Below are 14313 nucleotides of genomic sequence, written 5' to 3'. Positions count from 1 at the left end.
CTGCTTCCATCTACGATTGTCATTAAGTATCCAATGTAGTGCCACAATGGTATCCAGGCAACCATATATCTCCATAACTGGATGTCCTTCGAATGTCATTTTAACATTTGTAAGCGCATTAGCTACCTGTGATCTACAATATTCATGGGAAAACCAGGTTTTCCCATGAATGTTGTAGATCACAGATTTTCCCATGAATATTGTAGATCACAGATTTTTCAACATATTAGTTTTGCTGTTAGTGTTATTGGGGAATTATACGAAGTGGATCAAAAACTTCAGCCAAACTTTCTAAAATTGATCGTTTGGTTGTAATATTTGTTTGGTGAGTCGGCCGACAATCTACAAACAAAGTGTCATTGTCTTTGTCCCATAACAAACCAAAAATTTTTGCGTAACGATGATTATTTTCATTAATGGTAACTTCATGGCAATTACCTTCTGAACCATTGATTTCTAAAACAGTGAAGTTTAAATGCCATTTGTGAAGCTGGAACCCTCCTCTTTTAAACAAATTATTTTCTATGTGTTTTAATTTTTTGACAGATTCAAGATCAGATATTCCAGAAATCAAATCTTAAACATATCGCAACGTCAGAATTATCTTGTTTATTTCCACTTATTGAAAAAAGTTATTGTCTGTTTTCCTCAGAATAATATTTTTCTACTATATTGAAGCCTAATTTACAAGTGAAATAGGTGAGGAGAAAATATGAGTTATAAAAATGCTTATAACGTTTCCTAAAGTTTTTATTTTTTAAATCTCAAAACTAAAAACTATGAAGATAAACACAAAATAATACTGAAGTTGCGATATATACTTTTGCTGATAACCTGAATTTCAGTCTTTTGATGCGGGTGTTGTTTTCTATATGTCATTAACAGTTGCCAGATTACTCCCACAAGAATAAAGGGGCTAGATGTACAGCCAAACGGGATTCGAGTGAATTTTAGAGTTATCACTTCTTTATCTTTTAAGTCCGCTTTAATCGGATTAGAATCAGAAAACGTCACAATAACTATACGCGTCGTAGGTACGCGTAAAATAAATTTTACGCGTACATGTAACGCATATCAAGCGCGCTTACGAGTATAAATGTTGTTAACGAGCGCATAATATGATTTAAATAAAAAAATTGGATTCCTTGATCCAAAATACTGTAAAATAGAATACCACATATTTTTGTTAAAAATTTTACCTGCACATGTGGCGCGTAAAAAAATTAGATACCTCTAACCAAAACGCGCACGTTTACTAATTAAAGAAAAAATTGGATTAAAAAAATCAAATTACCGTATTATCTTAACTAACTTTTCTTTAAACAAGACAAAAAATGGAAAACTTATTATTAACAAAAAAGCATTATTTTCGTTATTTCGGCATTAAGGTGGTAGTCTATCTTAAAATATGAAAATTTTCAAAATTTCAAATTGTACTGTTTTACCCAATATCATATACGTAGAAAATGATGGTGATATTTGTTTTTCAAAAAAATATTTACAACTTATATGATTTTATCATTAAATATAGGTGGTATAATTTTTTTTTATAAAAATCGCATAAATTTTGCGATTTCAAAAAAAAAAAAAATTAAAATCGGATCTTTAAACAAATTTAAAAAACAAAGCCTACCTGAACTTGTTTTAATCATTGGTAAACATCTAAAAGTAATCCAGGACATCCACGTGTAGTTTTAAAGTATAACCAAAAGTATAACTAGATATATATTTGAAAAGATTGAATAAAAGCATGCTGGCAGATATATTTTGCTGCTGGCAGATATATTTTCTATTTATATATTATTATAGTTTTTAATTTACTATAATTTATTTGATTCGTGCTAGAAGTCCTGCTTGTGTATTCAGTTAGATGATTATGATTATTATTCAAATTTAGAAAAAAATAATAAGTATGGAAAATAAAAAACTTGATGCTGGAAAAAGACGAAAGGCGGGAGGATCAAGAATTTTCAAAAAACGACGTTTTCATGGCAAAAGTTTTTTTAAAGCTCCTGAACCCAACATTGACTCGGAAAATAGTCTTGTTAATAACATACCTTCAACAAGTAATTTAAATGCTTCAACTTTATCAAAGAAACTTACATTGTTAAATCATAAAGCAACAACAGTATCAACAAAACGAACTTCATTACCTAATAACAAATCGAATTTTCCACACTGTTACATCATGTTGGATAGCATGATGATTGGATATCATAGATGAAATTGCTATGTGCCCTGAATGTCAATCGAGGAGTATTGAACTTTCTACAGATTTATCAAGAAAGAAAGGACTGTCAGTTTTATTAGAGTTTACATGTACAGCCTCAGTCTGCTCATGGAGTAAAAGGGTTTACACTAGCCAAGAAATTGATGATGAATCTCGTGGGCAATATCAATCGGATGTAAATATGAGATCCATTATTGCTATGAGGGAAATAGGAAAGGGGCATGCTGCTTTAACAACCTTTTGTGGTTTTATGAATTTACCTCCACCAATGCATAAAAAAAAAAATTCATGATATTCAAAGGAATATATTAGTGGCTTACAAGCAAGTTGCTCTAAACTTTAGGAATAAAGCAGCTGTTGAGATTAAGTAAGGTCTCGGTGAGAACAAGACAGATGATATAGTTTCAGGAGATGGCACCTGGCAAAAGCGAGGATTCTCTTCTTTAAATGGTGTTGTAACTATAATTTCAAGCGATACTGGAAAATGCATTGACTACCGCATTAAAGCTAAAGTATGCCATCAATGTGATAAATGGGAAACAAAAAAAGGCACTGATGAATATGATGAGTTTCTTAGTACACATGAATGTAGCATTAACCATAAGGGCTCATCAGGCGCAATGGAGGCAGCTGGAATTGTTGAATGTTTTACATCATCAGAGTCAGACAGAAATTTGCGTTATGCTTATTATATTGGTGACGGTGACTCAAAATCTTATCTAGAAGTTGCTAATCCATACAAAAATCTTATTGTCCAAAAGTTAGAATGTGTTGGACACATACAAAAAAGAGTTGGTAGCAGACTTCGTAAATTTGAAGCAACTTATAAACTAAAATTGTCTGATGGGAAACCACTTGGTGGAAAAAATCGTCTTACCGAAAAAGAAATTAATAAACTTCAAAATTATTTTGGAATTGCAGTACGTCAATGTAATGGTGGAACAGTTTACCAGTTAAAAAAAGCAATTGGTGCAGTACTTCACCATTGCTCAGATGCACTTACATTAGATAGTTGCCACCAAATGTGTCGAAGAACCCCTGAAAGTTGGTGTAAATACCAGTCTGATAAAATAAATGGTACAGCCCTGTATAATGAAAAACCAGGACTACCCATTGTTGTAAGAGACATAATAAAACCAATTTTTCTTAGTTTAAGTGATGATGATTTACTAAGTAAGTGTTTGCATGGGCAAACACAAAACAACAATGAATCGTTAAATGGAATTATTTGGAAAAGATGTCCGAAGGATATTTTTGTTGCTAGAGACACATTAGAAATTGGTGTCTCATCTGCAATCATAAATTTTAATGAGGGAATAAATGGAGTTTTAAATGTATTTGCTATGCTAAATATGTATAATGGAAAATTTACGCAAGAGTTTTGTACAAATAAAGATTTTGTAAAAGTCACTAATATGAATCTTAAGTCTACTCCAAAAGTCAAGCTTAAACGGAAAAAAAAAAGAGCTCAGCATAAAGGATTTGCAGATGCCAATGAAGAAATGGAAGGAATAGTATATGAGACTGGTCTTTTTTAAATTATTTTTTTCTACGTTATTATACAATTTTTTCTACATTATTATATATAGCGTTTTACTAATTTACAATTTACTAATTTATTGCTTTATGTATTTTTATTCTTTTCTTGTTTTTAAAGTGGTTTTTAAACTTTGAAGTCTTAAAAAAACATTTCTAAAGCCATTAATGATTTGAAACAGTTTGTTTTTCAAAAATAATGCTTTGTTAATGCAATTTGTGAGTTTTTGGCTTAAATTAGACTAAAAGAGTTGGATTTTCTTTTTCTTTTCTGTTTTTCTCAAAAAAACAGTGTTCCAAAAAAAACAAATTTAAATTTAAATTCCGTAGTTTTGTAAGGTTTTTTATATTGCAGCCAAAAATTGGGTGTTTTTATACAAATTTCTAGGATTTAGGTTTAAAGGTAGACTACCACCTTAACAAAGATAAAACTGGGAAAATGATTTTCCACTTTCAACTTTCTATTTTTGAAACATGTTTAATATTACAGGATTACTTCTAATCAAGAGATTTTGGTGCTGGTTCATCGTAACATTCTTTCTAGATATCTTGGCCGTACGATTTAATATAGCTTTGTGAATTTCCTTATTCAGAGCTTCTAGTGACTCCTCAGAATAGTAACCAATTAGCAGTTCTGATGCCTCAGATATCTGCACTCCATGTTTTGAGAGTTTATGAACAGTTGGGGGAATCACATATCAGCAATAATTTTTGAATATAAGAGCTATAGTTTCATAGCAATACTGACCAAAACTTTCAGAGTGTAACTCATAACAGGAGCTTATTGCATTTAGAATTGCATTGTCCTCAATCTAATCATTACATTTACTGCTACTCCCATTTTATTTTCCGTTATTTTAAATTACAATTATGTTACAAGTTACATGTTATTATTAATTACATTGTTTACATTATTTATGTAAATTGTAACAATAATTGTAATAATATTTTACATAATAATAATACAATTATAAGTAATTAAGTATAATTACTTATATGTATTTAAATAACTACATAATATTACATAATATTATAATATATTACTATATATATAATATATTACTTATATACTACTTATATACTACTTATATACTACTTATATGTATAAATACATATATATACTACTTATACTATTATGTAGTATACTTATATATAATATATTACTTATATGTAGTTATATTACTTATATGTAATTATAAGTAATAATAATACAATTATAAGTAATTAAGTAAGCAATAATATGTAATGTTTACATATTATTGTTTACATGCATACATAAATTATGTAAGCATGTAATAAATTATGTTTTTATGCAAAATGGTATTTGCAATCTATCAAAGCTATCAAAGCACCATTTCTTGATATTTTATCAATACACAAAATGCATCTATACAAAGATGTTTGTGCCAAACTAGAAGCAATTGAAGCAGTATTGAAATCATTTTAAAAACATTCCTGGTATCTTGATTCTACAATTGTACCTCTTTCTTTGTTGGATAAAGATGTTTCTAATGAAGAAAAAAGTAAGATTGCTTCTGGTATGCTTCAATATGACATGCCAAACTCTGATTATTTTAAAATGATTTGTTTAATTTGATTTTTGATAGAATTGGGTTGGATAAACAAAGGATTAGAGACTGGCTTACCCTCCCACCTCAGTATTGGTGCACACAATCAAGTTTTAGAATCTTTAAAGATTTTGCTAAATCTCTAGTTGTCGTAAATGATCCTGCTGAAAGAGCAGTAGGAATGATGCCACAGTTTGTGCACAAATACAATATAGAAGAGGAAATTCAGAATAGACTGCTAACTGTTGATAAAGCTAGATTTGCTACAAAAAGGTCAGGAAAAAAGTCTTGAAGTTTGTCTAAAAAGAGATTGATTGACTCACTTTCTACAATGGCAAAAATGATTGAAAAATGAAAATAATTTATACAACAAACTTTAACATTATTTTAAATAATTATTATTTAATTAAAGATAAATCGTCATTCATAAAATTTTTTAATTGTAATATTTAATTATATATATAATTCGCGGCAAAATAATTTATTTTTTTGCGATTTTTAACACTATTTAACACAATAAAACAGCAAAAGTATTCATATTCTGCCTTAACTACCTTTTTTATTTAAAAATATAAATCAATACCTGTATTATATAAAAAAGATTTTAAAAATTTTTTATATTATCACTTTCCCCTAGTCTTTTGAACAAAGGCGTTTTCGGCGTTTTTTTTACCATTTTTTTTAATTAAATGGGCTCTGGGGGAGGCATAAGAGTGGTCCAATCAGGCTAATTTTTTTCCAAAGTTGGTTTTAACACCAATGTCTCACATTTCAAGGGGTAGTTTATTGAAATTCAAAAAATTTCCTCAAAAGCAAGTACCCAAGTATATATATATATATATATATATATATATATATATATATATATATATATATATATATATATATATATATATATATACATATATATATATATATATATATATATATATATATATATATATATATATATATATATATATATATATATATATATATATATACAGTGATCGAAATTTACTTAGCCGCACACAATTTTTATTCGAAATTTTAATTTTTAAGGAAAATTTATTAGGTAAAAAAGAAAATATGATTTTTATTGTATAGCTTAGTTATTAAGTATTTTATTAGTAAAGTATTTATAATAATAATATATCACATTAAAAATAGAAAAAAATAATAATAAGGAATGCACTTTTCATATGCGAATTTTCGTTAGACGCACTTTTAAAAATTAAATAATGAAAAGGAAAAAAATATTTTTTTTAAATTTTAATATTTGGTGGGTCCTCCGTGGTTCTTAATCACTTCAAAAATTCTATTTGGCATTGAATTAATGAGCGATTGGAGTGTCATTGGTTGAATTTCTTGCCAACACCTATTGACTTCACCTCGAAGCTCTTGAATGCTGCTAAATTGTCGTCCATTTTCATAAACCTTTCGAGATAAGATTCCCCAAAGGTTCTCAATTGGATTGAGATCTGGACTATATGCAGGCCATCTCATCACTTCGATGTTTTTGGATTCAAACCATGCCATAGTTTCTCTTGATTTATGAATGGGTGCATTGTCTTGTTGGAAAATGACTTGATCTTCCAAGTTATTTTCCAAAAAATCGATTAAGACATCTTCAAATAAATCTGTATAATTAATGGATTTCATTTTTGTTGATATAAAACATATCGATGTCTTTCCATTGATACAAAATGCTGCCCATGTCATTAATGATCCACCACCAAAATTGCGTGACAAACGAGGTGCATTGTTTTTTCGCAAATCATGCCAGTAATAGCTAAAACCATCTGGTCCATCAAGATTAAACTTCTTTTCGTCAGAAAATACGACATATTTCCACTTTTCTCCAAAATCCATATATTTTCTGGCGAATTCAAGTCGTGCTTCTTTGTGTATTTGCTTTAAACATGGTTTTTTTAGTGGTTTTCGCCATTTTATATTATCAGATCTTGACAATATTTGTTGAACACGTCTAGGAGTGATTGTCAAACTTAATTCTGATATGATTTGACTCGCAGTTAACTTTTGTTTTGTCGCTAATTGTCGAATTTGTTCCACGTTCCTTTTCGTTATCTTGTAGTTTTTACGTATTTTTTGATTGACGCCATATACTGACCCAAGTTTCAAAAAGTTTCTAATCACCTTTTCAGATCGTCCAATTTTTCGTCCGATTTCTTTATTAGATAACCCGGAATCCTTATATGCTTTAATTAAACCTTTTTCATGGTCATTCAAAAATTTTCCATGTGCCATTTCACTAAAAATATGAAACATTGAATTTTAAATTTATGAAAAATATTTTTATAAGTCAATTATGAAATTACTTACAATTTAAATTGATTTTTTCAACACCAAAACTAAAAATTATATCTCAAATTTAATAAAACAGAACTGCGTCTATACAAATTTCGCACTCAAATAAATCAAATAACTAAATTTTTTTATATAAAGAAATTATAAAAACAATGATATCAATTATCTTTTAATTATCAATTAACAAACAATGGTATAAATATATCACATACAGAAATTTCTTAATAAAACGCTTAATATATATATATATATATATATATATATATATATATATATATATATATATATATATATATATATATATATATATATATATATATATATATAAATATATATATATATATATCCTTAGGACTCTTTTCCAAATAACACCATTCAAGCTTTCACTACTGTTCTGTATTTTACTGCAAATACACTTTTTAGTAAATCTTGATTAGATAAGTTTTTGAAAATTGGTTTTAAAATTTTGTAAATGGCTAACTAAAGGTCTAATTCTGTTTTGTATTTAAATAAGTTTGTTAGTTAATCAGACTGCCACAAGCAGTAAATAACGTTGGACAAAACTTGGTGGCATATTCATAAATGATGCAAAAGTACACAAAGATTTATGACATTTTCTAAATTCTCTAAAAGCCACAATAGCATTCAACTCTACAGCAGCAACAGGTTTTCCAGGAGAATTTAAAATTGGTTTAAGGCTTGAAAGAATTGTATCAAAGTTAGGAAAGAACTTACACATATCAAATGATAGCTGTAACTCATGTGAGTACCCATTTTTATTATGTGAATTATCTTTTAGTAATAACTTTCCACCATTTAATGAACAACATTCCTAACAGTTACAAACATTAAACATTGTCTTTAAGACTTTAAAGCTTACAATTATATTGTAATTATCCTCTGTAATTTATCCTTCAAGTTTTTTTTTTACATTATAAAGCTCAGCATTATCTTACAATTTTTTTTGATTTGCACTTCCTTTTTAGTTTAAAACAGAGGTTTGATTAAAATTGTCTAAACTTTAATTGGTAACATGTTGGTTTCCTCTAAATATATTTGGTAAATCTTTAAATTTTTTCAAAACTTTTTTACTTTTATATCAATTTATCATTGAATAATTTGTAAATATAACTTGAAAAGTTTATACTGCTGTTATTACTTTTGACAGCACTCTACAGTGTAATACATATTAAGCTTTCGCTGCAAGAAGTTTAAATTATATAGCAAAAAGTTACCAAAAAGCCATATAAGACTTAACAGTGTTTATTTTTTATTCTATGACTAAATGTATATTGATTTTTGAGTTGATAATTAATAAACTACCTTGAAAAAAAATGGTTGCTTTGGGCGTTGTTAGGTAAACAAAGTCTACCCTAATCGTTCCTAAGATGAATTAGACCAATTTATGTACATATTCGACAAATGTAAGCACTCCAATTATGTTCTACAATGATTGAACTAAAGAAAATCACTTTTTATAAAATCTCAAAAAAAAAATTTTCAATATGTTTTGAATTGGGGTTGACCACCCTAAAGAATAAATATAGTTTGCAAAGTAATAGCTTTTTTAACGAACCCTTTTGTCAAAGAAAGTTTCACAAATTTTGTATTATAAATTGAGCACTTTATCTTTAGAATAAAGTTGCTCAGCCCAACTTTGATTTGTCAACCTCTTTTCCAGTTTTTAAAAATAAGTTAGAGAATATTATTTTTTAAATGGATATATATATTAATATTATTGAAATGATAATATTGAAATAATTTTTAACCATTTATTATTTCAACTATTTTAGATTCTATTTAGATTTAAACTACTTGTATTATATTATAATTAAATTTGATTTTTTATATGGTTCTGGCGACAAGAACAGTATGATTTTCTTCCAGATGCCAAGTTTCTATCATACAACATGTAATAAATGTAAACTGGAAAAAAAAAAAATATAAATACTTTATTTTATGTAATAAAAGTACATAATTAAATAACGTATATACACTTATTTATTACTATTACATAGTTTTATAGGTGTTTAACGTGTCATAAGGGTCCCGAAATCTTAGAAGCTTATCCTCGGTTGCGACGAAGAATATATATCACTATAAAACCTCTTTGTGAATTTCGATGAAAAATGTTGTTTTTCATCGCAATTCGTAAAGGGGTTTTATGGTTATATTTCGGTTGGTTACAACTTATCTATAATTGTTCAAAGAATTTCTATTACTAGAAAACCCCATCGAGAATTGCGATGAAAAATTGCATGCGTTCAAAGAATTTTATAAATGTTTAAAGACTTTATGAAAAACTATGATATCTTTTTGGACGGTAGTCAGCTAGTAGTACTAAATGTCTGGATTTATGCGTATATGCAAATATATATATGCAGATAATATATGTAGAGGTGAACCATCCCTTGGCAGTGGTTTGACGATTTTGTCGGCAGAAGCGTAAACGCACCAACGATTGATAATCTGGCTTCACATACAGAGACACCATCGCGCGGATCTATAGCTTCTTCTGGATAACCTTTAAATAATTAAGAAGTGTGTTACACCAGTACAATTACATTTACATCATGTTCGATAAATAAGATTTTAATAATTGTATTCGACAAGTAAGATTCTGATGATTATATTGACAGATAAGATTGAGTCTATCTTTTAACTATTGGCATTTAAGACGCGATATAGAAATTTATAGTGATTATTTTTCGCATAAGTCAGCGGTTAAGAAGACTCAGTAGTTTGATGGATGCAAACACACAACATAACAAGAAAAAACTTATGTTAAAAATGTTTTAATTTCAGCAACACAACAGGTTCTTTGACAAGACCTGATTGGTCTGGTTGAGTATCCGTATTTAACAACACCTTCTCTTGTAATATTTTTAGTTTTATATCTTTATATATTGTAATAAAACGTTAAAAAAAACGTTAAACGAAAAAAAAAAAGAAAAAGAAAAAGTGTAATAAATATAGTTAATATTTTTTAAAACTATTCACAACATTAAAAATAAACAAATTTTAAAAAACTTATAAAAACTCGTTATGTTGGAGGGTTTTATCATCATTAAATTATGTAAAAATAAAACATTTAAAATGTCAAATGCAACATTCGTTTCTTCTTTATAATCTTTATCCTCCTAAAAGTAATTGAAATCTCATAATTGAAATTTTCAATGTTAGTTGGCAAACTAAACTTAATGACCGAAACCATTCTGCGTCTTAAAATCACTGTTTTCAGTTAATTGTGCAACATGTTTGTCGGTTTGATTTTGATCGACTGGAAGATTTTGAAAAGGTGTGTCGTCAAATTGCTTTTTGATTTCGGATGAAAGCTTACAGCGGTCGTCAATTTGTTTATCAACTGCTGCAGAAAGTGCGCTAATGAACTGAGATTGAGATACAATACCTGGAGACTAAAACAAACGAAAACACTTAACTAAAATAAATTGCCATTACAAAACATCTTAAAACATGTATATAAAATTGATCGCCAATCGAAGATATGAACTCACAACTTTTACAAAATATCTTTATCATCGCATTTTTTCAAATTGACTTTTAAGAACATATACTTAGGTCGTTAGAAAAGTTCGTAGAACTTGATCTATAAAGTTTCAATCAGCCAGGAAATAATTAAATATTTATATATTATCTTAAACTGTATTTAATTATGAACATTTTAAGTACTTGTTTAAATATTTTGAATGTGTATTAAAAATACTACTTGAATTTTATAAAACACGTTTAAAAGAAAAATTTTAAAGTCAAAAAATTTGAATATCGAGCATATATTAAAACCCGCGCTCTACTCGGAGTTTCAGCACAAGCCATAACCGATGAATTGGGTTTAGTTCATGGTGACCAAGAGCCAAAATATAGTATAGTAGCCAAGTGGGCTATTTGATTTAAAGGTGGTTCTCGAGACTCTTAAACCATATACAACTGAGAATATTAAACGTGTGCGAGCCATTACTGAAGAAAACCCTCATGCAGCACATGATACAATTGAAGTCCTGACGTCGATAAATCGTTTTACAATCAACGAAATCCTTCACAACGCACTTAAAAAAAAGAAAACTTACATCACGTTGGATACCCCACGAGTTAAACGATTAAAATCGCAAGAAGAGTTGAGGCATATTAGATACAATTTGATTCAAATAGCGTTAGTCGACACAAGTCGACTAACGCTAGTTGAGTCGGTGAAGTTGAAAGTCCAAGACCTATTTAAAAATGCGATATTTTTGAGCCAAAAAATACGTTCTAAATCTTATTTAAAACAACAGGTGTTGTTCACTTGGATTATGTTGAAAAGGAAGACACCATTACTAGCCAATATTATATAAGAAATTATTAGAAACCTCATATATGCGAAATAACAGTTGATGCGGAAGTTATCGGACAAATCCTAATTTCATTATTTGAGCATAATAATTAGTTTTTGTGGTTTTATGCGTAGGCATAAACGTTCTATAAAATATAAACTTTATTATTTGAAACACAATTATTTAAAATGAGGTTAAATGCAGCTGAACCAGAATCTTTTCGAAAGCGACTAAAAATGTTTTTTGTAAATAAACCTAATATAAAAAAAAAAAAAATCGTAAATCATTTTGAAAAGGAAGGATTTGCTCGAAGTACAATATATGATAACCTAAAAAGACTTGAAACTGTTCAATCGTTTTCTGATAGAAAGCGCCCTGGTCGTCCGACATCCTGGACTAGAGAAAAGAAAGCCGAATTAACGAGACTTGTCAACAATCGAAAAGGGGTCAGTCAGAGAAAAATAGGTATTAAATTCGGTGTAAATCAATCGACAATTGGTCGAAGTTAAAAAAAATGAATATTAAATATAGAAAACGTGAAAAGACTCTAAAATACACTATAGAACAACAAAAAAAGGCAAAGAAAAGAAGCAGGAAACGAGTTAACCAACTCTATAACACAAAATCGCTTCTAGTCATCGATGACGAAAAATATTTTTGTTTTGCAGGGGACAACATGCCTGGAAATTCTGGATACTACACAAACAACAAAAAGACATGCTCAGAAAGTGTTCGTTTTATAGGAAAAGAGAAATTTCAAAAAAAATTATTAATGTGGATAACCATATCTGACCGTCGTATGTCCGAGCCATTGTTTCGCACTTCCAAGGCTGTAGCAATCAATTCATCAATTTATATTAATAAATGTTTAGAAAAACGACTTTTTCCATTTATTCACAAGTATCATGGAGACTTTAACTATTTACTTTGGCCAGATTTAGCAAGTTCTCATTATTCTAAAAATTCTCTAAATTGGATGGACCACTATGTCTATTACGTTGATAAAGAATCGAATCCCCCAAATGTGCCTCAAGCACGACCAATTGAAAATTTTTGGGGACATTTGGCACAGAAGGTTTACAAGGGAGATTGGCAAGCTTCAACAGAGCAAGTTTTGATTGATCGCATTAAACTAAAACTACAAGAAATTGATTTAAACTTTTTACAGTCGCATATGAAAGGCTTCAGAGCAAAATTGAGATCAATTGCAGATGGTGGTGTTTTTTCATATGAAAAATAATATATTTTAATTAAAAGATGCTTTATTTAAAAAAAAATATAATTGTAGTTTGTTTTTTTATTTATAAATAAGTTATTGACGTTTTTATTTTGTCCGATAACTTCCGCATCACCCGTTAAATAAACAAAGACCTAAAACAAGCATTCAAAATTTTAAATTTCTCCATGATAACGCTCGACCCCTGTAACTCAAACCGTCACAAATTGTCTTAACCAAGATGGAGTCACAATAAGTCGATGCATACTCACCAGACTTAGTCCAATTACTGGCTATTCGACTTGATAAAAATTTTTTTTTGATGACGATACTGAAGTCAAAAAATCCGCACAATGAAGGTACTTCAAAGTATACCAAAAGAGAAGTATAAAAAAACGTTTGATAAATGGAAATTATTTTGAACATTTAATACAATAAAATTAAAGACTCTTTTTTTTTTTTTTAGGGAAGTTCTAGGAACATTCCTAACGACTAAAGTAGAATATTTAATTATGAATAACAGTTAAACTTTAAGAAAATTAGAGATTTGCCATGCATTCACCTTATCTTTCTCTATAACACCTTAGTTTGATTTTTAATACCTTACTTGACCAAATGCCGTATATTTTGTCAAATAAGGTATTATAGAGAATAAAAATAGTTAAAAAATAAAAATAGTAAAAAAGTCACACAATATATTTTATATAGCAAAATACTTCAGACAATATTTTGAATAAAGTAAATAAAGCCACGCATATAAACACACAAAATGCTTTTTTATATAACAGTTTATGTATTATTTATAAATAATTTTCATTACCTGTAAAAAAAGAGCATGCGCTAAGAAGGGCAACTTTCGCAATGTTCTCCCACTTAAACCAATACTTTTTCTAAAAATAATAATATAAAATAAATTCCAAAAATCTGTATTTATGCTTGCACATATCTTCATTAGAGTGCCCGATAATATAAATTAAAAAAGAGGTATATAAATATATTTAATTAATAAAAGCTACATGTTGTTTACGATTTTAGTTCCAAACTTATTGCAATAACAATAAGCATGAAATTAAACATCAGATTGCAAACTAACAGTCGCAAAAATAACAATAAGCAATAAAACTTGTA

At 28.4% G+C, this 14313-nt stretch overlaps 1 protein-coding gene across 1 annotated transcript in view; it reads right to left on the bottom strand.

Annotated features, from left to right (window-relative positions):
* Positions 1-10605: 10605 nt before the first annotated feature.
* The window catches only part of LOC101234387 (pachytene checkpoint protein 2 homolog), a 38849-nt gene continuing 35141 nt past the window's right edge, over positions 10606-14313 (bottom strand). The window contains exons 16-17 of the mRNA XM_065816837.1: positions 14006-14075; positions 10606-11057 (exon numbers count right to left, since the gene is read on the bottom strand). Of these exons, the coding sequence (XP_065672909.1) occupies positions 10839-11057; positions 14006-14075 (289 nt within the window). The 3' untranslated portion in view covers positions 10606-10838. The remainder of the gene's footprint in view (positions 11058-14005; positions 14076-14313) is intronic.

This window comes from Hydra vulgaris, chromosome 13 (genome assembly GCF_038396675.1).
Source record: "Hydra vulgaris chromosome 13, alternate assembly HydraT2T_AEP".
Classification (NCBI taxonomy): Eukaryota; Metazoa; Cnidaria; class Hydrozoa; order Anthoathecata; family Hydridae; genus Hydra; species Hydra vulgaris.
Note: the sequence above shows the minus strand (reverse complement) of the source record. Positions and strands in the feature narration are given on the sequence as shown.